Source organism: Zonotrichia leucophrys, chromosome 2, assembly GCF_028769735.1.
Source record: "Zonotrichia leucophrys gambelii isolate GWCS_2022_RI chromosome 2, RI_Zleu_2.0, whole genome shotgun sequence".
Lineage (NCBI taxonomy): Eukaryota > Metazoa > Chordata > Aves > Passeriformes > Passerellidae > Zonotrichia > Zonotrichia leucophrys.
The window spans coordinates 60,753,976-60,776,283 of NC_088171.1; the positions used below are offsets into that span (position 1 = coordinate 60,753,976).

A 22,308-nucleotide genomic window follows, 5' to 3' on the forward strand; every position below is an offset into this window, starting at 1 on the left:
ATGAACCCACCCAGCTTTCTGTAAAAGTCAGGAATAATTATTGCATTTATGAACCCTTTGCATAGCCTTAATGGTTGGAAATGTGTCATCATCCTTTTGAGCAAGCTGTCTCCTGATAGGCTGTGGCTTAATATGCTTTAGTGAATAAGGCATTGATCCACAGTATTAATTCTCTTAATGACACTGATTCCATTGCTCTTATCATTTCTCTGTTAGTAATGGGAATAATTTGTAGTTCGTAGAAATACAGCCCTGAGCATAATTTTATTAATTATACAAAAGAAATAGTGGGTTTCCTTATCATTAATGCTAGTAAATTATTACTACAAGAAACTCAATGTCATTTTTGTTGATTTCATGCCATTAAGACAAGAATTACATTTATGAATAAATTGAAGTTGAAGCACTGTTTAAGGAATGTGAAGAGCCACTTGTCATAACAGAAACTCAAACAAACATCTTCCCTTCTTCTACTAGTTATTAAGTATATTTTTCCAATGTAATAGAAATTTGTGGAGATCCTTCAGCATATTTCTGTGTTTTGGCAGTGTAGGTATAAAAGACATGTTAAAAAATGTATGAACAGGGTTAGAACAGTTTGCCCTGTCACATCTCTGAATTGTCTGTGAAACCTTGAAACCTTCTGTCTGTGAAACCTGTAGCTTCTGTTGAGCTGTCTGACAAAGATCGAAGGGAATATTGCATTTGTGATCAGTTCAAAATAGGCTCCTCATTTAGCCAAGCTCTTAAGCAAAGTATGCATGCTTCTCTTTTTTTTTTTTTTTTTTTTTTTTGTGATAGCAATTAAGCCTATGCTCAAATAGATTTGATTTCTCTGGGATTTAAAAATACATTGTGGTGGTTTGACCAGGAAGGAGTGGGAATTCTGGGATGCTGTGGTCAAACCAATGGATGTTCTGATTTCATACTGACACCTGGTGTAGCCAGTGGGTTTGGACACACCTCAGAATACACAGGGGTTAAAAAAGCAGGGCTCTGCCCCTGGCAGGCTCTCTTGGGACGTCGCGGCGAAGAGGTCAGATCTCTCCCCCGCCAGCCGCTGCTGCTGGGCGGGGGAGAGGCAGCCACGTGGTAGGCCTGGGCCTGGACAGAGATGGGAGGTGAGGAGGCCTTCGAGGATGGAAGGGTGGAAAGATCCCAGAGAGTCAGCCCTCGGGCAGCCATTCCCCCCCCCCCCCCCCCAGAAGAGAGAGGGAGAGAGAGAGCTGGCGACACCGAATGTGATAGCAGCCGGCCCAGGAGGAGAAGGGGGGGGGGGAAGAGTGCCCGGCCGGAGCGGCAGCGTGTGGGCAGCGTGTGTGGGAGTGCCGCAGCTCCGGGACAGAGACTGAAAGTTTTAACCCCTTTCTTTCATGATTGGGGCCTTGCAAAAAATGCTAATCCTCCTCGAAGCTGAATAAGAAGGGAGATAAGAGATGAGATGAGACAAGGACCTGGCCCGAAGAACGTGGAGATGATTGAATGGGGAGAGATGATTTGGAGTGGCCTTCTGGCTGGACTTTTCTTGTGGCCATGGACTCAGTTGTTCCTGTGACACAGAGACTGCACTTAGGGGGAAGCAGTGGCTCAGAACCAGGAGGGTTCATCGTGAGGACCCCTCGGCCCCAGGGGGTTGGAAAAATATGGGGGGGACAGATGTCCCAAACCAGAGACTGTGCCTTTTTGGAGTGAGACAAGGCATCCTTGAAAGACAACCCTAAAAGCAGATTTGGTCCATGCGCGGTGGTGAGAGCACTGGGCATGGAAGGAAGATGTCACAAGCGGCAAAAGGACTTTTTTCCGGGCGGTGCCGAAGTTACAGGAAAGCACACGAGGTTTCAGTGTGTTTCCAGGGGAAGCCTATGGAACAAGAAGGACTCCTTTCCTCTTCATGAACTGAAGTTTGAGTATACTAAAGTGTGGTGCCAAGGCTGGGCAGTTGGTGATTTGGGAGAATGTATCGGACTGAGGAAGTCAGGTAGTGGGGAGGAGGAAAGTGGTTTTTTGTAAGGTTTTCAATTTTTTTCTTTTCCTTATAGTTTTTCCCTATTTTCCTGTAGTTTAGGTAATAAAGTGTTCTTTATGTTTAAGCTAAAGCCTGTTTTGCTTATTCCTGGTCACATCTCACAGCAGACACCAGGGTGAGGGCATTTTCATGGGGGGCACTGGCTCTGTGCCAGGCTCAAACCATGACATACATTTATAGTTAAGCAGATGTAAAAACTAACCAACTCTTCCTCCCCCCCTCACCAAAAGCCTGAAACAGAATGGATAAAATAACTGTGGATGATAGTGAGGTAAAATAACACAGGCACAGGTGCCTTTATTGTTGGTTTCTATTTATAGCTTCTGAGTGCCAATAGTTTCTGTCATTTCTTTCCCCAAAAGTTTGGTATTCTCCATGCTTAAAAGACTAACAGATATCAATAAGAATAATTTAAAGGATTAAAATAAATTCTAGGGAAATGTAATGTTATTATTTTTCTTCATAGGAACATGAAATTCCCATGAGTGTTACTCAACTTTGAAAATGTTTTCCCCTCTGTTCTATTGTAAGAAAGACAGGATATATTTCTTCAGAAAAGCAAATCAGACAGTTTGGAAATAGAGATATGACCATTTTATCATTCAACTTGCAACACTGACAACATGAATTTTGTATCAGGTTCTTTTATTTAGGGAAACTAGTTTATGCCTAACAAATAATTCTAGTAGAAATTAAACTGGAATGATACAGATGATCTTGCTAATAGTTTCTCTGTCGTGATCGGCTGTGTGTGATGGCTTACCTCAGTTTTACCTGAGAGATACATTATTTTGTAAAGTTTATGTAATGTTATTTTATTAAGCTTATGTACAACAATTATGAGGGTTTTTTAAAGAATTGTTTTCTTGTTTTGCTTTTATTTTTAAAAATAATTTGCTATTAAAGAGAACTGGTACAGATATTCCTGTGTTTTCTCTCACATCAAGGCCTGTTTGATGTTAAAACTGTCTTTGGGTTACTGACTTTATAAATTTGGTGATTTTGCATGCTTGCTCATGGGGATTAGACTTTTTCCCTACAAGAACCTTCCCCAAAAGTATGATTTTCTGTGGGGAAACTGAAGCAGAGGACAACTTGGATTAAGACAATATGAGACAATAGAAACAAAGTGTTATGGATGTCTGGGTACCTTTTTCTGGGCAACATAAGCCCGAAAAAGGACACTACAGGTTAATAGAGGATTAACCCTTAAAAACAATAAGCTGTTGTATATTCATACCCTTCATACATTATGCATAAATTCCATTCAAACACAGGATTCTGCCTAGTCAGTGTCAACTTCTTCCTCTGAATCCTGACGGCATCTTCAGGGCTGAATGAAGTGGGAAGGAGTTCATTTCTCCTGATAGGAGAACAATAAATTCTCTTTCTCTGAAAGATTTAGGTGTCCTGTGACTGCTATCTCGGTGCAAGTCCTCTGTTTAAAAAAAGGTATCTTACATAGCATAGTTTCTATTTTAACATTTTGTTATAACCTAAAACTATATTTAACACACTACTTAAGAAAATTAATATAGCATAACTTTCTAACATAACACATATAATATTCATTGTGATATTTGCAAGTAACCAATCATAAAATAGGCATTTTTCACACCTTGGTGAGACAAGGGCTAGGATTTGCATCCACTATTTAAAAGTAGTCTCCTTCTGCAGTGAAAGAGGCATGGGTAAAGACTATTTCTCCTTTTCATGCAGCACAAGGCCTAGTTCAAGATGAGCAAAGAGTTCATAGTTCAAAGTATCCTGACGCTGTGACTGTAGGTGGCTTATCCCAGGACAAGGAAGGCAAAGTAGCTGAGCCTCCTGGGTGCCTCTGGCTGGGGGCCTCACCCTCAGGCACATCTGATGCTTGCAGATGGTCCTGAGTGTGTACAAAGGGAGGCAGACATCTCTTGTAGTAGCATTGTGCTTGCTCATGGGGATTAGAGCCTTTCCCTGGAAGAACCTTCCCAAGTATGATTTTCTGTGGGGAAACTGGAGCAGAAGTTTTTTTGCATAAGGAGTGGGTTGTTTGTTTGTTAGTTTGTTTGTTTGTTTGTTTTGGTGGGGGGGTGAGTAGTTAATCTCAAAGGCCTTAATATTGGTGTTAAGACTTTTTTCACTCACTTGCACCTCTCTACACTTGGATGTTCTGCTGCTGTCCTGAGCTTGGCTGCTGGGGCTGGGCAGGTGCCAGCAGTTTCCTGGCTGGTGCGTGTGGGAAGCAGATCATGGTTTGCTGAATGACCTGGCGGAGCTTGCCACTGCTCTCAGACAAATGCCTGCTCCTCTGGAAGCTTCAGCAGGTGAAAAAACTACACCCAGCACTGCCTTGAGTGCTCCTGTACCAAAAGAAGTTGAGGTCACGTGTCAGTGGTGTATGTCTGTGGGTATTGGGCTCCTGTGGTGCTCCCAGCAGCTTTGCTTTTTTAACTGCTCATCCTGCATACAAGCAGGTCAGTAAACCATGGCTGGATTAGTTCCCTTACACACGGAATGCAGGCTACAGTCCTTGACACCTCTGTTCTCTGCACTTGCTGTGAGTGTGCCTCAGTACAGGCCTGATGTGCACAGGAAACGTGGCCAGCCGCCTCCCTTACAGAGCAGCTCTGGAGATACTTTGGTGTATCTTCTGCACTTTGAGTTTCTTCTACACCTGCCCCGGTTCCTTTGGGGCAATCCCCCTAAGCCCTATGCCCCCTGGTAGCAGCAGGCAGGCAAGGAGAGTCCAACAGCTTCTGAGGGTGCTGATTAGATGAGGGTTTATTGGGGTCCCACCCCCAGGAGCAGCATGGTTCCTGAGGGAGAAGGGGGAAAGGGGAAGGGAGGGGGACAGAGGGAGAGCCTTGGGAGAGAAGGGAGCAAGAGAAAAGCTTCTGTTTTCCGTTCTCCCTTGCACAGTTTATCAGGGAGATTCAAAGTGGGCGTTGTTATGAACAAAAATTCGGTTAATATTTTTTTTGTGAGAAAGAGTTACAGGGACGCAGCCAGATCTGTCTCTGCCAGGGTTCTTAGTGCTTTGTTATTGTAATACCGGGTCGTTGAGGCTTATCTCCTCTTTTGTATTAGTAAAAGGCCTGGCTGGGTGGGGTGATGGCCCTTCCCCGAGGCAGTGCGCTCTTCCAACATAGGGAAGACACCTGAGAGGGTGGGGGGGTTATGCAAAGCGACTCCAAAGACCAGAATGCTTTGTGGGACCCCGACTCCAAACCCACAGAGAAAAGCCCAAAAACAACGAGCCAAATAAGAATTGAGAGACTAAAGTGATGTCTGGACATGAGGAGCCAAGTGCTGAGCCTGCAGAGATGCGGAGCCCCTCTCGCCCTGAGCAGAGAGTCATCCCAACGCCGGGACCAGGCAGCTGAGACGCTGAGAAAAGCAACATCTGACGGGGACATCACGCCCCAGAGGCTCCCACGAGGACTGGATCCCCCGGCTCTGCCCCTAGTGGACAGAGCTGCGCATATCCTCCTCCTCTGAGTTGCCCTGGGAGACGCGACGGGGACTGCAGCCCTGCCGAGCCGCCCAATCCTGAGCTGATCACTTTTAATAAAGGCATTAAAAAGGAGAAGAAGTCTCCTGGCCCTGTTTATTTCAGGCGTGGAATAAGACTTGGGCCAACGGGATTACAGATCCATGGTACTGCAGGGGAGGATCACAAGGGAGGCTTGGAATAAACTGTACATTTTTGAGGGGTGAGACAGAGCATACCATTTAACTAAAATGTAACACTACATACACCAACATCTGTGTGATCCACAGCTGAGTGTTTTAAAGATGAGGACTCGATGGGCTGGTCTGCACTTCTCCTGGAGAGAGGTTTGGGACCTGCCCTGTGTATGCCTGCTTGCTGGCTTGCTCGCACACAGCCTGTGTGAGGAAACTTGGCAACACACCAGACAACTAAAGACCAGAGCCTTCTCTACACAGATGCCATGAATGCATCTGCAGAGACAAAACAATCTGGCTATCAGGTCTGGAGTTGCTTTTGTGCTGGGGCCTTCAAGGTTTATGCCAGTGGTTCAGGCAGGTGAACTTCTGTGCGAGCTGGAGAATGTTTTCCCATCATACTTTTGAATAAACACACATGGTGCCTGTAGAGCAGGAAGTTTAGTTCCCAGAGTCTTGCTGAGGCACTCCTCAGAGGGCAGCCACTTCCTCTGCTGCTGGAGGGGCAGAGGAAGAGCAGAGGACTCAGACAATGCTCCATGTCAGGGCAAAGATCTGTCTACATCTCATGTAAGACCTACGGTCAAACACAAGACACATTTAAACCAACAAACTCAATTTATCACTTTCCAGTTACATGATCACCTGGAGGTCAGAGCAAACTCTTTGCCATCCATTCTGTTGTGATTTTAAGCTAAAGACAGGCTGGCTGCATGTGCTGCAATCATTTATCTTTAACTGGTGCTCACTGCAAGGGACCAAGCTCTTACTGCTCCTCCTCTGGCATAAGATGGTGATGTCTCCTGTGGAATCCTCTGACTCCTCCCCCTCAGAGAAATCCCCAGGGCCCTGCCTTGGAAGGCTATGGTAGAGTTTTCCCCACCTAAGCTGATAGAGAGGACTTAACCCAATATGCTCTGCAGCACTACTGCCAATCTACAATAGATTGCCTCCCCCATTGGCCAGCTGACACTGATGTGAGAAACAACTACTCACTTTGAAAATTTGAAAGGTTTAATAAACCTTGACAAAAATACAACAAAAGGACCACATAAGGAAAACCTTACAGCACAGGGAACTGCCCTCCTGGATACCACCTCACCAGTTCCTCTTCAAGATGGATGCTCAGTCTTTTATACCTTTGGGGGGTTGCATCAGCCAGCCCTGGCCCCTCCCAAAGTCTGTCAGTCAGCTCTTCTTTGCCATTTATCAGTGGAGACTGCTTTCTTGTAATTTGATTGGAGATCAGGTATTGCCATGCAACACCCCCTAAGCGCCAAGCTTTTCCATTCCCAACTGCCCCAGGTAAGGGACACATGTGCAGCCTTCTCTCTACCTGTCCTAGACAACCCAGGCTGTCTGATGGCAGTGATACAGAATGGAGGGAAAAGGGAACCATGCGGAGAACAGAGGAATCTAAACTACAATAACATAACTATACATCATTAAAGTTTTTCTTAACATTCACACAATAGTCATCCCTTAATTGTGAGAGCAAATCATCTCACTGTCTACCTGTAACACTGCCCATCCCAATTGTTCATCCCTCATCCTCCCTAGAGGTTGCTGCCCTTTGCCCGCCCCTGTGCCCCCAGGTCATTGCTCACTGACCCCACACTTAGGTTGTGCAGAGCATATGGTCTGGTCTTTTGTCTCTGGTCCCTTGGGAGTGGTGGATGCAGTAAAACCCTCGCTGGAATATATCATGCAAAGCCCCTTCCTGTCTTTCCTCTGCTGAGCTATCTGTGGCGTGTGCATGGACTGGAAATGGCTGTTCCCGTGGCCTTTCTCTGAGCAGCTTCTGGAGGAGATGCCTCAAAGAAGGTTGCAGCATTTCTACCGCCCTGCCGAGCTGCACGAGTCTCCCTCTGGTGAAATCTTAGACCTCGGCTCTCAGGGCACAAGGGAGTTCACATGGCTGCTATGGTGATTTATGGAAGAGTGCCGGAGCTGCCTCTGCCCTAAAAGCTCAGCTACAGGTCAGCTAAAAGCTGTCACTGCCCTCTGTGGCTGTCCTGGGTCTCAGTGAATGCGTCTGCTCTGATTTGCATTGATGTGTGCCTTGCTCAGGGCTTTCTCAATCACCTCTGATATGCAAGGGGAAGTGCAGATGAACCCACTTATTTGTGACCTTAAAAAGCAGGGAGCCACAAACCCAGTCAGCCTGTACATGAGGGATACTGGGGCACCCTCTGATTTGTGCTCCCTAGAGACAGTGGCTCTGTTCAGCAGGCTTTGAAGTGAGGATTTTCGGCTGGGCACAAACTTGCTCCAATTTCAGAAGAAGTGCCTTTGCAAGGGGTCATTCAAGAGCTGAACCCATTCTGAGCAAAAGCTACCTGAAGAAATTTTTCTTGTCATAGTATCCTAAAGGGAAAAATGTGTCCTCGCGTTATAGATAATGCACTTGTCCAACAATAAGGTCCTCATGCTTGTCCTGCACTCGGGGCCCTCATGCTTTTCTGGCCCTGGGGGACAAAATATTGCTGTCAAAAGTTGACTTTGTTTTTTTTAAATATCTACTTCCATGGAGATTTTAGCCATTGCACCTATGTTTTTCTGGTCACAGGTTTTAGACCTGCAGCAAGTTTTTCTATGCTTTCAATATTTACTGTCTCTTCTGATATTCATTGACAGATGACTACAACAACACCAACACCAACAAACACATCCTTTCAGCCTCAGGCTGAAGGGTGTCTTTAGCAAGGAAATGGCCTGAAGTGATAAGTGCCATAAGTTTTTTGAAATTGCTCGAGCAGCATAACATACATTGTTAAATTGACTGGCTTATTAGCATTGTTTAAAACTGATGTCCCATCTATATTTGCAGAAGTCCACGAATGGAAAATTACAAGGAAAAATGAGTGCCTTCAAAAATCAGCTGTAAATAATTAGGAAAAAAACAATAAAAGAGGTCATTTGATGCTGGCTCTTTTCTCTGAAGGGCTGTTAGAAGTACTTGCTTCACCTACTGTCAATATGCAGGGATTATTTTCATCCCAATACCTCTGTAAATTATCTGACAGCAAAACTGAGTTTAATGTGCATCAAGTGAACTGATGCAGGAAATGCACACTGTGTGGTCTGCCACACATCCAGATAAGAACTGAAGAAAAATGAGGGGGTGGATGGATTGTTTGCCCAGAGACCAGAAGGCTCCAGAAGAATGACATATCATCTCTCAATATTGGAAACAGGAGAAAACTTGGTGGATCTTCCCATTTACAATTATTTTCCTCTGGGACAAACTGTCCCATGGGGATGAACTGGCAAAACACAAGCGTTGTTTCTCTAAGAGGGGCATGGCATTAACCCCAGATAACTGGTGCAGTGTAATGCTCTGTGGAGATGTTTCTTCCGTCAGCTGTGTGAGGGGTAGGACATGGAAAGGGTGAGACTGTGCCTCTACAGCCTGCTCATGCACCTTGTATTTTATTGTCTCTCTACCCCTGACATGCAGTGAGCGGAGAGGGCATCCTGCTGTGTAATGGCAGGATGACCAGTCACTGCTGAATAATCCCAGCTGCTAATTCCTTTCTTTTACCAAAATTGTTCCATTCTTAGCCCTTTTAGAAAGCTGCTGGGAAAGTGCATCCAGCTAAGGTACTTGCAGTCTTTTGCTGTCTCCTTTGCATTTCATGTCCTCAAGGGCTGAGTGGCCTCCCTGGTGTGCGGGTTGTGCTGCTCCCCCCCTGCCAAACCTCTCTCCCTGCAGCCTCCCCATTCTGCTGCTTCTGCTTTCATGAAGAGCTGTTTGTTTGTACTTGTGCATGATTAAAAGCCTCATACTTGGAAATGGCAGGCTGAGGCTGTACCTGAAACTGGGAATTAAATCTGCTTACAGGCAGCTCAAGAGGAGGAATGTTTCCATCTCTGCCTTTTGCCTGTGATTCACCATACACTAGGAAAAAATAGAAAATAAAGGGGTCAAGACAGCCTGGAGAGTGGGGGACAGAACAGATGCTAACAGAAGCCTTTTCTGCACAGTGTGCTGGAGAAGCAGAGCTAACCTTCGGAACATCTATTATCCAAAATGAAGCCAGTAATTGCCACTCAGACGAAAATTGTAATTTCTTTCACTACAATTGCAGAGAAAATGGTGTTGGGCTGGGAGGGATTGCACTGCTATTTCAAGCCAAATGTGGGTAGAAGAGGGGCAAGAAATAAGGTGAGCATGAAGAAACTGAAATCAGCCTCTGGAGCAGGGAGGTCAAAGGGTTGAAGAAAGAAGAACTTGGCTGCTTAAGCCATTTCATTTGCACTGGGATCTCCATTAATGTGTCCTTTGGAAAGCTGATGGCAGTCAGTGTTTGGAGGGGAAGTCCCAGGCAGTCCCATAGGCAAGTGTGTGCTGCAATTTAATGGGGATGGGAGGAGTGAAAAAGTTACCTGGTAGGGAAATTGATACGTGCAGGGACAGATTGCCCTCAACCTGACTAGAAATTTCCCAGGGAGCCTGACTGCCTCTTGCTAGTCCCCATCTGGAGGCCATGTCACAGGCATTTTCCATAAGAACAGCACACAGTACATTTCCACTGCCTTTTCCCAATGCTTCTGTTCCTCCACCAAAGACCGAAGGTTACAAGAAAATGGATCTTAAAAATGTTCCTAAGGTGTCCTAATTTTTCCAGTGTGTGGTTTCTTAATAGTAACAGAGCAATTTTCTGCTCAATATTTCTACAAAAGCTGTGTGTGGCACTGATTCTCTGCTGTGAAGGATTGCAGCCTCTGGAGGTCTCAGTTCCAGAAAAGCTCCAAGCAACCGAAACAAGGGTTTAATGAGATGAAACGCGTGTGGCAACGTTAGCCATGACAGCATTATCAGCTTTGCTGCTGCTGCTAAATCCCAAGTGCATTTCCTATCCCAGCAAGCTTCAGTAAAATCCTCAAGGGCATTTCTTTTCTCCTAGCACCTGGGTAATGCCATGCCATGACTCATCTGCTTTTGTACTGTCAAAGCATGTTCAGTTCTCTGCAATGTGACTGAGCACCTGATGTTTGGATCCGCTCTGTCAATTACCTGTTGGGTCATTTGTCCTCTGGATGAAAATTTTGTGACACTTGCACATGTGGTGGAGTGTGTTTTAAAGAGAACTGTGCACCCATATAGCTAGTTTGGGTGAACTACCCCAACCTCTGCTTTCTTTTCCAGCTGGATTTTCAGTCAAACTTCCAGTACACTGTTAACAAAATGCAAGTGAAGGGACTCGGCTACAAGAGCCCTCACGCTCATCTCCTTCTGTGAACTTCACTGTAAAACTTAAAATGTCACATTTCCTCCATGCACAATTAAAGAGTCTCAGTTGAAAAGGCCAGAACAGCTTGACTCTGCTGCCCACACACTGATAGCCTGACAGCAGTGAAAGCCAATGGCAGTAAACAACAGTCCTTGCAACTCGGTCAGGAAATGCTGGGGACCCTCTCTACCTGGAATAACATACAAACAGCAGCAGTGACAGCCTCTCCATGTGCTTTGTGAGTAATCAGTACCCCTCACCCCTGTGCTTGATGGCTTTCTTTATAAATATGCATCTCACCTTGCCAGTCTTACATTGTTTTCCTCTTTAGCACTGCTTCACCTACTTCTCCCCTGAGATTACAGTCTTATTTTGAAGTACTGGGTGCAACGTGCCTTTGCATTTCCAATATATGGGTGCCAGTGAATTGCCAGATGCCTTTACACCTTCTTTCTTCCATCCTCTGTGACCATGTGTGCATGTGAAGAGCTCTCGACAGTCCATCTTTTCAGTGCTAATGCTTGCACTCTGCAATTGTGTTGCCAAGACGGGAACTTTCTTTGCAGAAGGAAATTTTACTTCCCATGGTACTGTCAGCCATGATAATTACTGCGGATTCAGGCGAAATTTCCAAACACATACGATCTGGCTTATTGATGTTGTAAGCCTGAACTGAGTGTCACAGACCACAAAATGTTTTATGAGCAAGGGAAAGAGCACAGCTCTTATCAAATACCTGCCATTATTGTGGCAGAATCTCTTTGATTCAGCACCAGCTTCCTTGCTGCTGTAGACTGCATTAAGGGACCAGTGAGTTTCAACTGCTGATTTCTCCTCTAAGCAGTTCTCTTAAATTTTTCTTACTAGAAAGAAGCTTTTCACAAAATCCATGGGTGGCTCACGCCTAGAATTTTATTCAATCCATTCAAAAAATAGACAGAACTATAAGGTGGCACATATTGTCAGAGAGTACAAATGTCACATCTTTCTTTATACACTTTAATTTAAATTCATAGATTAAGACAGTAAAATAATTGCCCTGGGTGAGAAAATAATTAGGGGTCTTCCATGAAAGGACAAGTCTTTAGGTAAGCATTTACACAGATGCATCTGGTTAAGCATAACTTTTTCTATTCTCTATAAAAATATAAACAGCATTTCAAAATGTCTTTAGATATGTATGTTGAGATCATCTAACATGGCATTGATGTACTGACAGAATACAGGGCCTGGGCATGTCAAACCACATTTATTCACTCTCACCCAGACAGAACAAAAACATTCTGTATTAGCCTCAACATAATAATCTAATGAATGAAACAATATCAAAGCAAAGACACACAAGTATGATGTTCCTCCTCCCACAGGAATTCCTTAACTTTGTAGTTTTTGCTAGCACAGCAATGACTAAGACAGAAGTGGCACTTTAGCACAGGTTAGTTGTAACTCAGGATCAAGTATAACTTGCGTTTCCCAGGAAGTTACATTGCTGGGAAGTGCCAGGATCAAATTAAGAGCTCTCCCTGACACATATGTTTTACCTGTGCAGTATTACTTTGATACAGACTGTAGCATATGACAGGATGACAAGTGCAAATTACAAGGGCAGAATCTTGGCTTCCCAAGCAGCAGAACCAGGTGGAAAATGTAAGACTGAACAGTATTTTAAAGGCAAAAACCCATAAAAATTAAACAAATTAATGAAATTGAAAAAATAGCAAATTCATCTAAACTTTAAATAGTGGGATGTAGAGTGCTCCTGGTACAGCTTTAGTAAGTGCACCTTAGGTTTCCCAGGGATGCAATCTGATAAGCTAAACACCTAATAATTGTTGCAAGAACTTACTGTACCCACACAGATTAAAAGGTTCAAATGTACTGAATATATTAGTCACAGGTCTAATCACATAATTTCCTTTTTCCCAATCCTAAATTTTTACCAGAGCAGCTCCCCCATCAGCTGCATGTTTATACAGCAGAGCACTCGATGCTTTACTTGACTAGCACAGATGCCAACAAGGGCTGATATTTTCCTCTTAAAGTGATCTACAAGAGAAACAAAACCCAAGGGAAGGGTCAGGTTTCAGATGAAGGCTGGACATTTTGAACTCTGGACAAAGTGACAGGTATCTTTGATTCTCCTGGTGCTGGCGCTTTTGTGACTGGGTTTGCATGGGCTTTTATATCAGCTATTCTCTCTTTAAATCTTTGCTGGAGGTACTTCTCTTCTTTGGAGTAACTTTTAGCAAAAGCAGACATCAGCAGGCACGCTGCCACAGTGGACCCTCCAACACAGAACAAGATTGCTCCTGCCAGCTTGCATATATCGAGGGACCCATTGAACTGAACAGCACGGGTATCCACAACAACAAAATCATCCTTCCCAAGGGCTTCTATTTTTGGTGGCACAAGAAAACCCACTACAAGAACAGCTACACCTATCAGCATAAAAGCCGTCCCAGAGATGAGTCCGACCTGGAAAACAAACAAAGAAACAAACAAAACCCCAATTAATTTCCAGTTTTTCCATTTCCCTTTCCAGTTTTCAGTTGGGAAGTGCTCCTAGGAGGCATTTATCTTTCACTGTGTCTTGCAGATACAGTTCTCTCTCTTAGGAGAAAGTGGGTATTTTTCTTTTAGGATATATGAGGCCCTAATAGAAGTAGAATATATGGAAAAATGTTCCTTTTACAACTCATATTTATATAATTGAGAACTCACATTTCTGGAAACAATGGAATATGCATTACTATCTTTACACAGCATTTCATGTTGAAAGACCCCATCAGAGAGAGGATCAGAGTTCAACCCCAGTGCTGTGTAACTGATTATTTCTTTAGCTTTAGCTGGTGGTTAGCACCAACTGCTGGCAGTCTTGTCATATCCACCACTTGCTTTTACTTAATGTCATTCCGTTGCAGGGATTAGAAGGAAGTTGCTACTGCCATATGAGCAGATCACAGTGTTTATAGCACATTTCAAGTGTAAGTACAAAATTTGGTTCACCCAGAATGTTCCTGGGATAGGCATGATTGCGGGGTAGGGACTGCATGGCCTCACAGGCCCCACCCAATCTCTGCTCTTCTCCAGTTCTCTCAAATTCCCTGACCTTAATGGAGATTTTTTTGGTTTTCTTGATCCCTACATCACACTCTGCTCTTAACCTACCAGTCCTGTTCCCAACAATCTGGAAGGACTTCTATAGGTACAAAGCAGAGGTAAACTACACTTTAAAGATGTACAAGGGTTTCCCAGACAAGACTTTGGTGTTTCAGTGACACTGGCACAGAGAAACTACATGATCCAAGGACCCCAGGGAGCTGACATATTTGGTAAGAATGTTCTGCTTTCAGACATAGTTATTTGGCCACCTCAGGCAAAACAGAGCAACAAAAAAGGCCATTCTGGATGAATATTTAATACGAGTAATTACACAGGGAGTGTCTCTCTCGAGGAAAAAGCAACAGGCAGTACCTTCCAGAATACAGAGCTCCACCTGCTCGGCGATCTCTGGATCTGAAAATCATCCTCATACTCCCAAATTGAAGCTGTGCAGTCCTCATAGAACTGGTGCAGGTAGGACCGAACTCCATAGCGTTGGTACCCTCCCTCGGTGCTGCCCTGCGCCTGCTTGGAGCCGCAGATGTCAGCATAGGAGCTCATCCTTCCTACCTGCAACGAGAGGTTCCACACAAAGCAGATCATTATTGGTGTAGTGGGAAGACCAAAGATGGCTGCAAACTCTCCAGATGTGATGGGAAAAAAAAAAAAAAACAGCCCAGGAGAGAGCTTTCCTTCATTTTTTTCCCAACCGAGAAATGAGCTGGGCACAGCTGCATGCAGTGACTCAGCCTGACCGAAGCAGGGAACTCAGTGACTTGGCACAGCACAGCCCAGAGGTGCTGCAGGGAACACTCGCTCCCGTACACAGGGTGCTCATGCCCCATCTTTCACACTAATGTGCTACTGTGTTCCCATGGAGACTGAAAAAGGCAGGATGTGCCAGGTAACAAAATCCAGCATCCCTCAAGGGCTCATGTTGCCTCTCCAGAGACTGTCTCTGTCAGTCTCTAGAGTTTGCCACCCTATGAACTTTCCAAACTGCTGCATAAGAGAGGCTTGTTTAAAAACATTTTAAAATGTTTTTTTCTGAGCTTTTGAAGTGCAGGACTAAGCATTGATATACCATTCACAGCCATGGAAAACAGAGGCAAAATAAGTCCTAGACAGATTCAAAGAGTATATTAGTTGTATTTAAATAGGAATAATTTAAAAAAAGTAAAAATGGGATGCCTTAAAAGCATCAATCTGCTCACTGAGACCGAAATGGAAATACTAAGCTTACAGCCAAGTACTGCTCTCTTGAAGAAGTCAATGCCCAAGCTCCTGCTGACTTTATTAAAATCAGAAATTTGACTGCTATGAAAACTATCAACAAAGTTTCTTACTCTTTCCATTTCATGTAAGTTCTCCTAACACAAAAAATCCATATTTAACTATGCAAGTCCAAGGCCTGAACTTGCTTGTGCGAGCGTGGTGCTACTGAATTCACTGAGATAATACTAGCCCCTAAAAATAACTTGAGCAATAGCTCAATGTCACTTAGGCTCATTGGCTTCTCTTTAAAGAAGTTCAAAAAGCCTTAGTCCAAAGGGAACTGTTAATCAGAACTTGCACCTGAAAGTCATGGCTCAATTTATATCAGCTTCAAGCAGAATGTCAGATTTCTGCAGCAATTTCACTTAGAGGGAGGGAGGTTGGATGTGCTCATGGCAGCTGGGACCACCCAGTTTTGCAGCCCTACAGACCTTTGCCTTTGGGAATGAGTGATCCTGCTAAGTGTGAAATACCTGAGAATACAAACATTCAAATTAAGGGGAATCCAGCAAATATTGATGGGTATATAGCAACAGTCTGACTGAATCTTTTGGCGGGCTCTACTAGAAATCAGGGCTGGCATAAACACTGAACTTCCAGCCTCTGGGAATCTGTTTGTGTTCTTGGCTCAGGAATAGAGGGGGATTTGCTTTTTCTTCTTTACAGGAACCATTATCTTGGAGTTATATTTATTTTGTGTATCTAATATGCATTTAGTTTGGCATTTCATGACATCAACATCTTAGAGTTGCAAATATCTCTCACACAACCCAGCGATGAGGTTTCAAGGCTCTCACAGAAGCCATGGCCCAGTGGAGGAGGCAGCCCTGGGACACCTGCCAAGGGCCAGAGGGAACATTGCTGGTGACGGAGCTCTGCAGAGCAACAGGGGCAGCACCAAGCACAGCTACTGTCAGGAGCCCCTTCTATAAACTCCTAACTGCCTCTGTACTCCCTGCAAGTTTTAGGAAATTAAAGAAGTGCTCTCCAAGTCTGTGGATGGGCTTGCTCTCTGCTGATAGTACAGCACCAGTGTCCATCAGAGTGTGCTCAAGGTGCTGGCCTTCCAAGGAATGGTGGAAAAACAGGCATGGTGGAGAGAGACCTTGAGACAGCAGGAAACTACAGGGCAGCACCAGCTGCTCACCAGGTGAACTGGGAGAGCCTGGCCCTGGGGCCACTCTGTGTCCTGTTGTACACAGCTAACACTGATGTTTCAAACTACAGTCAATATACTGAAAAACATGGTTGTGTCATGGTTTAACCCAGATAAGCACCTTGCAGCCACTTGCTCATATCCACCCTCTACCCTTCCATCATAGTAGAATAGGAAGAAGAATCAAAAGCAAAGCTTGTAGGCTGAGATAAGAACAGTTTAATGATTGAAACAAAATAAATATATAAATTAATATAATATATATAAAAATAAAATATAATATTATTAATATTAAATAAAAAAGAGAGATAAAACCCAAGAAGTGATGCACAATACAGTTGCTCACCATCTCAACCAATGCCAAACCTTGTCCCCAAACTGCCATCATCCCCTTCCTGGTAACTCCCTAGTAACTGGTCATTATGGTCTATGGTGTGGAATACCCCTTTGGCTAGCTCACATCAGCTGTCCTGGCTGTTCTTCCTCCCACCTTTTTGTGCAGCTCCTCATTGGCAGAACATGAGACACTGAAAATGTCCTTCATTTAGGGCAAGCATGAAGCAACAACCAAAACATCAGCGTGTTATCAGCACTGTTCTCATAGTGAATCCCAAACACTGCACTGCAATGGCTGCTGAGAAAGAAGTGAACTCTATCCCAGTCGAAACCAGGCCAGTTTGTTGTGCTTTTTTTATCATGCTATGAAGTTTTGAACACTATCATTTTCTGAGGTACAAAAAAAAAAAAACAAAACTGTGATATGTATAAGTATATAATCTGGACTATTGTGGGGAAAAGCTGCAAGTTATTTTACTTTTGGAGACTCTTTTTGTTTCCCTAGGAAAACTGTTTATTCCCTACCCAAAGAAAGGGAACAAGAAGTCCTCTTTACTCACTGCCACCATTTCTTCAACAGCTGGCTGCCATGTTTAACAGCACAAGCACTGAGAAGTTCTCATAAAACCAGAGTTCTGCCCACCTCATAAACATACCTCAAGGGGAAAGGAGAAGAGGAAAAAATTGTGCAGTTGACCACAGCTGCTCCAGCTCTCTCATGCAGGGTCACACAGCCTATACCTAAATGTTAAGAACACTTTAAATCCAACCCCCTCAACCCATCTTTTGGTCAAGCAAAGATTCCATCTCACATATCAGAAACAGAATAAAGAAGTCAACTAAAGTTCTGCAGAAACTCATTCTCTTGGGTCCTTACTTAGATCTTTATTCTCACATCAACCCTACCTTCTTAATAAATTATGCTTAACTTCTGACTAACTTAAATCATCAAGGTAAGCAAATTTAGCTCCATGTAATGAGCAGAATGGTAGGTATTTTCCCCAGGTGTAAGTGCCTTCATAAGGTCAACTCAGGCAAGAACCAGAATTAACATGACTGGATAATGTGGCCTGCCAAAGCTTGCTTGTAATACTCCAGCTGCCACCAGCAGCATTCAGAAAGGAGGTGAAGCACTTTGCTGTGTCTGAACCAGCAACTTTAGTTATTGTGATAAATTTAAGAGAACTGAATGTGACATGACAGAGACCTGTATAAACATGATCTTGCTTGCATTCATTGCACTGTCTATAGGATTAGTCAAGAGAGAAAAAGGAGGATGCAGTGTTTCTAACAGCTTGATGAAGAACTACCTGTAAGGACCACACAGCTTGACACTTAGATTCTTTTTGCCACATGACACTTAGATTCTTTTTCTATAGCAATGTAAAAGGCTAATAGGTGGTTATGGTCAGGTATATGAGCAAAATGATAAATAAGAGCTGGGAGATGAAACAGAAAACAAAAGAATGATCTTATGCTTGAAAGAGTTGTGATACCATCAAGTAGTATGACCTTTTAAAATGGAAGGGGAAAAAAAAGGACTGTAGGAATCATTAATTCTTTTCAAGCACTGCATAATTTTAATTCTACTGAGCATTTCTTCATGATCAGACTCTTTCACTTATAAATAATCTATCTTTTGAAAAATATCTTGCCCCTTAAGAGAGAAGGCAGCTCCCCAGCCCTATATGAATCCAGGCTAAGATGGTCTCTTTTCTCAGCTGCAATGTAGATGTGATGTTCTTGCCACCTACAGATAGGGCACAAGAACTGAACAGTCAGAGAGAAAACAGTTCTCCGTAAGTGAGAAGCAAACGTGTGTCACAGCACCAATTTACATTGGATGAATAAATACTGCAGTAGCTATCATCTCTTGAGTGCTGATGTGTATTTGCATGCCTTGCCTTCAGGGCTGAGAAACTAAACACTGAAATGTTGAGAAACTTTTGCTAAAAAAGAGAGGCGCTGTTACGCAAATCTGTGTTATCCACAGTCTGAAAACATACATCCAGGCTGAAAGAAGCAGCTTAATCATCAAGTTTTTCAGTGCCTAAACCCAAGGTGCTCAGGAAAATGTGGGATGTAGGATCACAGCTTCAGAGAACACCACTGCGTAGTAGCAATCCATCCCCTAGCAACTTTTGTTTCCATGGCAAAAGCTGTCCTGTTTACTTTGAGCTTTACTATCCTCTGCTGATCTGGGGAGATGTGATTGGATTGGTGAGCAGACATATTAAAACATGAGCAAGCTCCACGAAAAAATACCCCCAAAATTTTCCAAATACTTTGCTTTATTGTACCAGGGTCGAACACATTAAATAAAAATTAAAACGTAAGGAATTGTCATTTAAGAAGCAGCACAAAAGGAAATATAGATGTGTCATTGCTCAGTGACACCACACTGCCACCGAATGATGACGGTTGGCACAGGTGAAGTCGCCCTCTCCATTCTTCAGATTTACACACTTTGACCCTTCTGTTTGAAGAGCCGTGTTTCCAGTCCTTACCTACAGAGAGCGTTCCTTGTCGGGGGGAACACTGGCATGTACAGCCCGCCTTTGACAGCAGTCTCCGGGCTGTCCTTTCCGATCCTCCCGAGCTCCGGCGCCTCCCGGGCCGGCGGCGGGGCCGAGCCGCGCTCCGCCCGTCCCGGCGCCCGTCCCTGGCTCGGGGCTGCGGCGCTGCCAGGGGCACCTGGGCCGCTTCCCTGGGGACAGCCGGCTCCAGCAGCCTCCGGCAGCCCGCTCTGCTCCCCGGCCCTGCACGGGGGGTGCGAGCAGCATCTTCGTCCGTGTTCCCGGGGGGCGGCCCCGCCCGCTCGGCCGCCGCCAGGGGCCGGAGCGGGATGCTCTCTCTCCATCTCCCGTTTCCCGGCCGAGCGGAAGAACTCCGCAGCGCCCGGACGCGGACGAGGTCTCGGCCCCCACGACCCTCCCGGCCCGGCGGTGTCCCGCTGGCAGCGGAAATCCCGGTCCGGCCAAGCCCTCCCCGACCCCGGCACTGGCGGCACCAGCCGCGTTCCCCCGAGCCGGGAGGAGAAGCCCGGGGCAGCCGGTGCCTTCCGCGGGACGCTCCGCGCCGTTCCCCCACCGGCGGCCACGGACGCCCCCGCCGAAGTGCCGAGCCCAAGTTTTCCGAGGGGCCGGAGCGGCGGCCCCGCGGTTACCTGTCCCTCCCGGCGCTGCCCTCGGCCGGCGAGCCCCCGCGCTGGCGGCGCTAGCTGCGGCTGTCCCGGCCCGGCCCCATCTCCGCTCTGCGCCGCGCCGGCCCCAGACACCACGTATTATGTACGGCCCGGAGCGCCGCTCGCTCGCTCGCTCCCGCGCCGTGCCTGCGCACTGAGCCGCCGCCGCCGGGCGCGGAGCGGCGCCGGGCCAGGCTCGCCAGGCCGCCCCCGCCTCGCCACGCCGCCTCCGCACAAGGGCGGCCGGAGCTGCCCGGCTGTCGGCCCTGCCCCGCTCCCGGCCCTGCCCCGCTCCCGGCGCTCGGGGTCCCGTCGGGCAGGCCCGCGGGTGCACGCCAAGGTCACGGCGGTGCCTCCGAGGGTGTCGGCGCTGAGGCCTCTGGTCGCGCCCCCCACACCTCCTGGCCCTTGCAGTCCGCATGGCAAACGCGGTGCTGTGCTGTCTGTGCGGCCGAGTGGATAGACGTGGCAGAAAGTGTCCTGCCAAGGACAGGGCGCTGAGATCTGGGGGTTGGGGTCTGGGAATCTCTGCTGGTCAGAATGACTTTGAGATGCATTAGAAAGTCTCTTTTCCCAGCTCAGCAGTCGAAGAAGGAGTCAGAACTCTTCTATTCTTGTTTTCAAGGTTGTTCATTGTTTCTTATCTATAAAATTCTTTTTCTGACTCACTGAGGTTTGTCTGGCAGGTTGGGTTGGGGCACACTGACCATCTCTGGGGTGGTGTTATCTTTTTGTACTAAAAGCTACATGTACACTATTTACAATAACTTCCTAATACCTATCACTTTTGTTAGACAGTGAATTTCTACTTTAAACCAATCTAAAAATGCTAACATCACCCAGAATATGGATGCTAGGAAGAAGATGGAAAAAGGACAAGGCATGCCCAAATGCTTCCATCTTGGGACTTCGAGCCCCTATTCTAAAAACTTCAAAAATCTATTTTTCACCCCATGACAAACTAACTATTATTCTACTTAAACTTTCTTGACTTGTAATTCTTCATACAAGGTTGATAATTGTTTTTTCCAAGGGCTAAATCAAAGGCACAGGCATCTTGGGCTTTGTGCCAAGGTCTCTAAGCCCCCCAGTCAGGGGCTCGAGCCCTCCAAGGCAGCCAGAGGAATTTCCTGGGTTCTGACATTGGGAAATGAATTGCTCGGCGTGAGACCCTGGGGGACTCCTCAGGGAGACACAGTGAGGCTGAGGGCCAAGGGTTGGCGTCTGCCCTGATAGCAACAGGTTGGTTGTTCAGTGGGAAAAGATTGCAAGAAAGCAAGTTTGGGGGCTAAGGAAGCTACTGAGGAAAGAGCATGACAAGACATCAAGAGCTGGAGATGCTAAAGTGAATCCCACAAAAGTGTAGTATGTAATTCCTCTGAAAAAATAATGAGAATGCAAAGGTCAAGAGTTCTAAATACTCATATCCGTATGGTGCACTAAAATGTGCACAGAAATAGAGTGTTGTTGCATGCAGAAGAAGTGCATTAAAGCAACATGGGGTAGTACTAGCCAAAGGAAAAACAAGGTATTTCCAAGGTGCCTTAATCGCTATAGTATATAAAGAAGAAGGTGAGAGTAATGGTTTCATTAATAGCCCTCTTTGGAAGCTTCTTTGGAAAAAGCCCTGCATTTCATGACGACAGTGAGTTTGGGTAGTTGCAAACTAGGAATCATAAAAATAGCTATTAAAAAGAGAGCAAGTAAGATGTTAGATTTGGAGGAAGAAATGTTGGTTTCAGCGCATTTCATCTTGTCCTTCCAAAACTGTTACGCCTCTCAGGCAATGAGTAATGCAAAAGTGTTCCCCTGACCTAGCAGAACTACTTCACAGCAGTGTGCTGTTCAGTGAGTATAATAAGCATACCCCAGCCCACAGCAGCTAGCACGTAATAAACTGACAACTATTTGTGAAAAAAACAGGAAGATACAGTGAGGTGATAAATGAGAAGCCAGATGGGCTATCAGTCTTAAAAGAGATTCTGTGATTAATTTTCCTGTTAAACTAACACCAGATTTACATGTAGTATCACAGTTACAACTGAATGGTGCTTTATCCCAGATCAGGAAGATGTCTTCTATAGAAAAAGCAATTAATCTACATGATGAGTCCTCCCTCTGTTTACAAAGCTTCTTTTGCTTACTTACCTATTAACAAAAGCAACAAATAAAAAGAACATTAAATACCTGTGTTGGCCCAGTTTTAACACAGAAGTTACATGCTCAGCTAACCAAGATAAATTAATGTTTTGGCAATGAAAACATTTGCAGTAATGTTGATCTGTGAACTCCAAATTCGTAACCTTAAAGGGGTTACCAA

The 22,308-nt window shown here is 45.2% G+C and overlaps 1 protein-coding gene across 2 annotated transcripts; it reads right to left on the reverse strand.

Annotated features, from left to right (window-relative positions):
• Positions 1–11,821: 11,821 nt before the first annotated feature.
• On the reverse strand, positions 11,822–20,208 carry NRSN1 (neurensin 1). 2 transcript variants are annotated; one of them, XM_064705170.1, is made up of 3 exons: positions 19,971–20,208; positions 14,410–14,607; positions 11,822–13,410 (listed from the first exon to the last, which is right to left on the reverse strand). In XM_064705170.1, exons 2-3 carry the CDS (start codon positions 14,596–14,598, stop codon positions 13,012–13,014), a joined length of 588 nt encoding a protein of 195 aa, XP_064561240.1. In that variant the 5' UTR covers positions 14,599–14,607; positions 19,971–20,208; the 3' UTR covers positions 11,822–13,011. The 2 variants fall into 2 exon arrangements, with proteins under 2 accessions (XP_064561240.1, XP_064561242.1); XM_064705172.1 differs by lacking the exon at positions 19,971–20,208 and adding an exon at positions 19,312–19,447.
• Between the last annotated feature and the right edge of the window lie 2,100 nt (positions 20,209–22,308).

Coding starts and splice junctions, on each gene's coding strand:
- NRSN1 (XM_064705170.1), bottom strand. CDS start 14,598: ATGAGCTCCTATGCTGACATCTGCGGCTCCAAGCAGGCGCAGGGCAGC. Junction 13,411..14,409: donor GGAGCTCTGTATTCTGGAAG/GTACTGCCTGTT, acceptor TTTGTTTTCCAG/GTCGGACTCATCTCTGGGAC.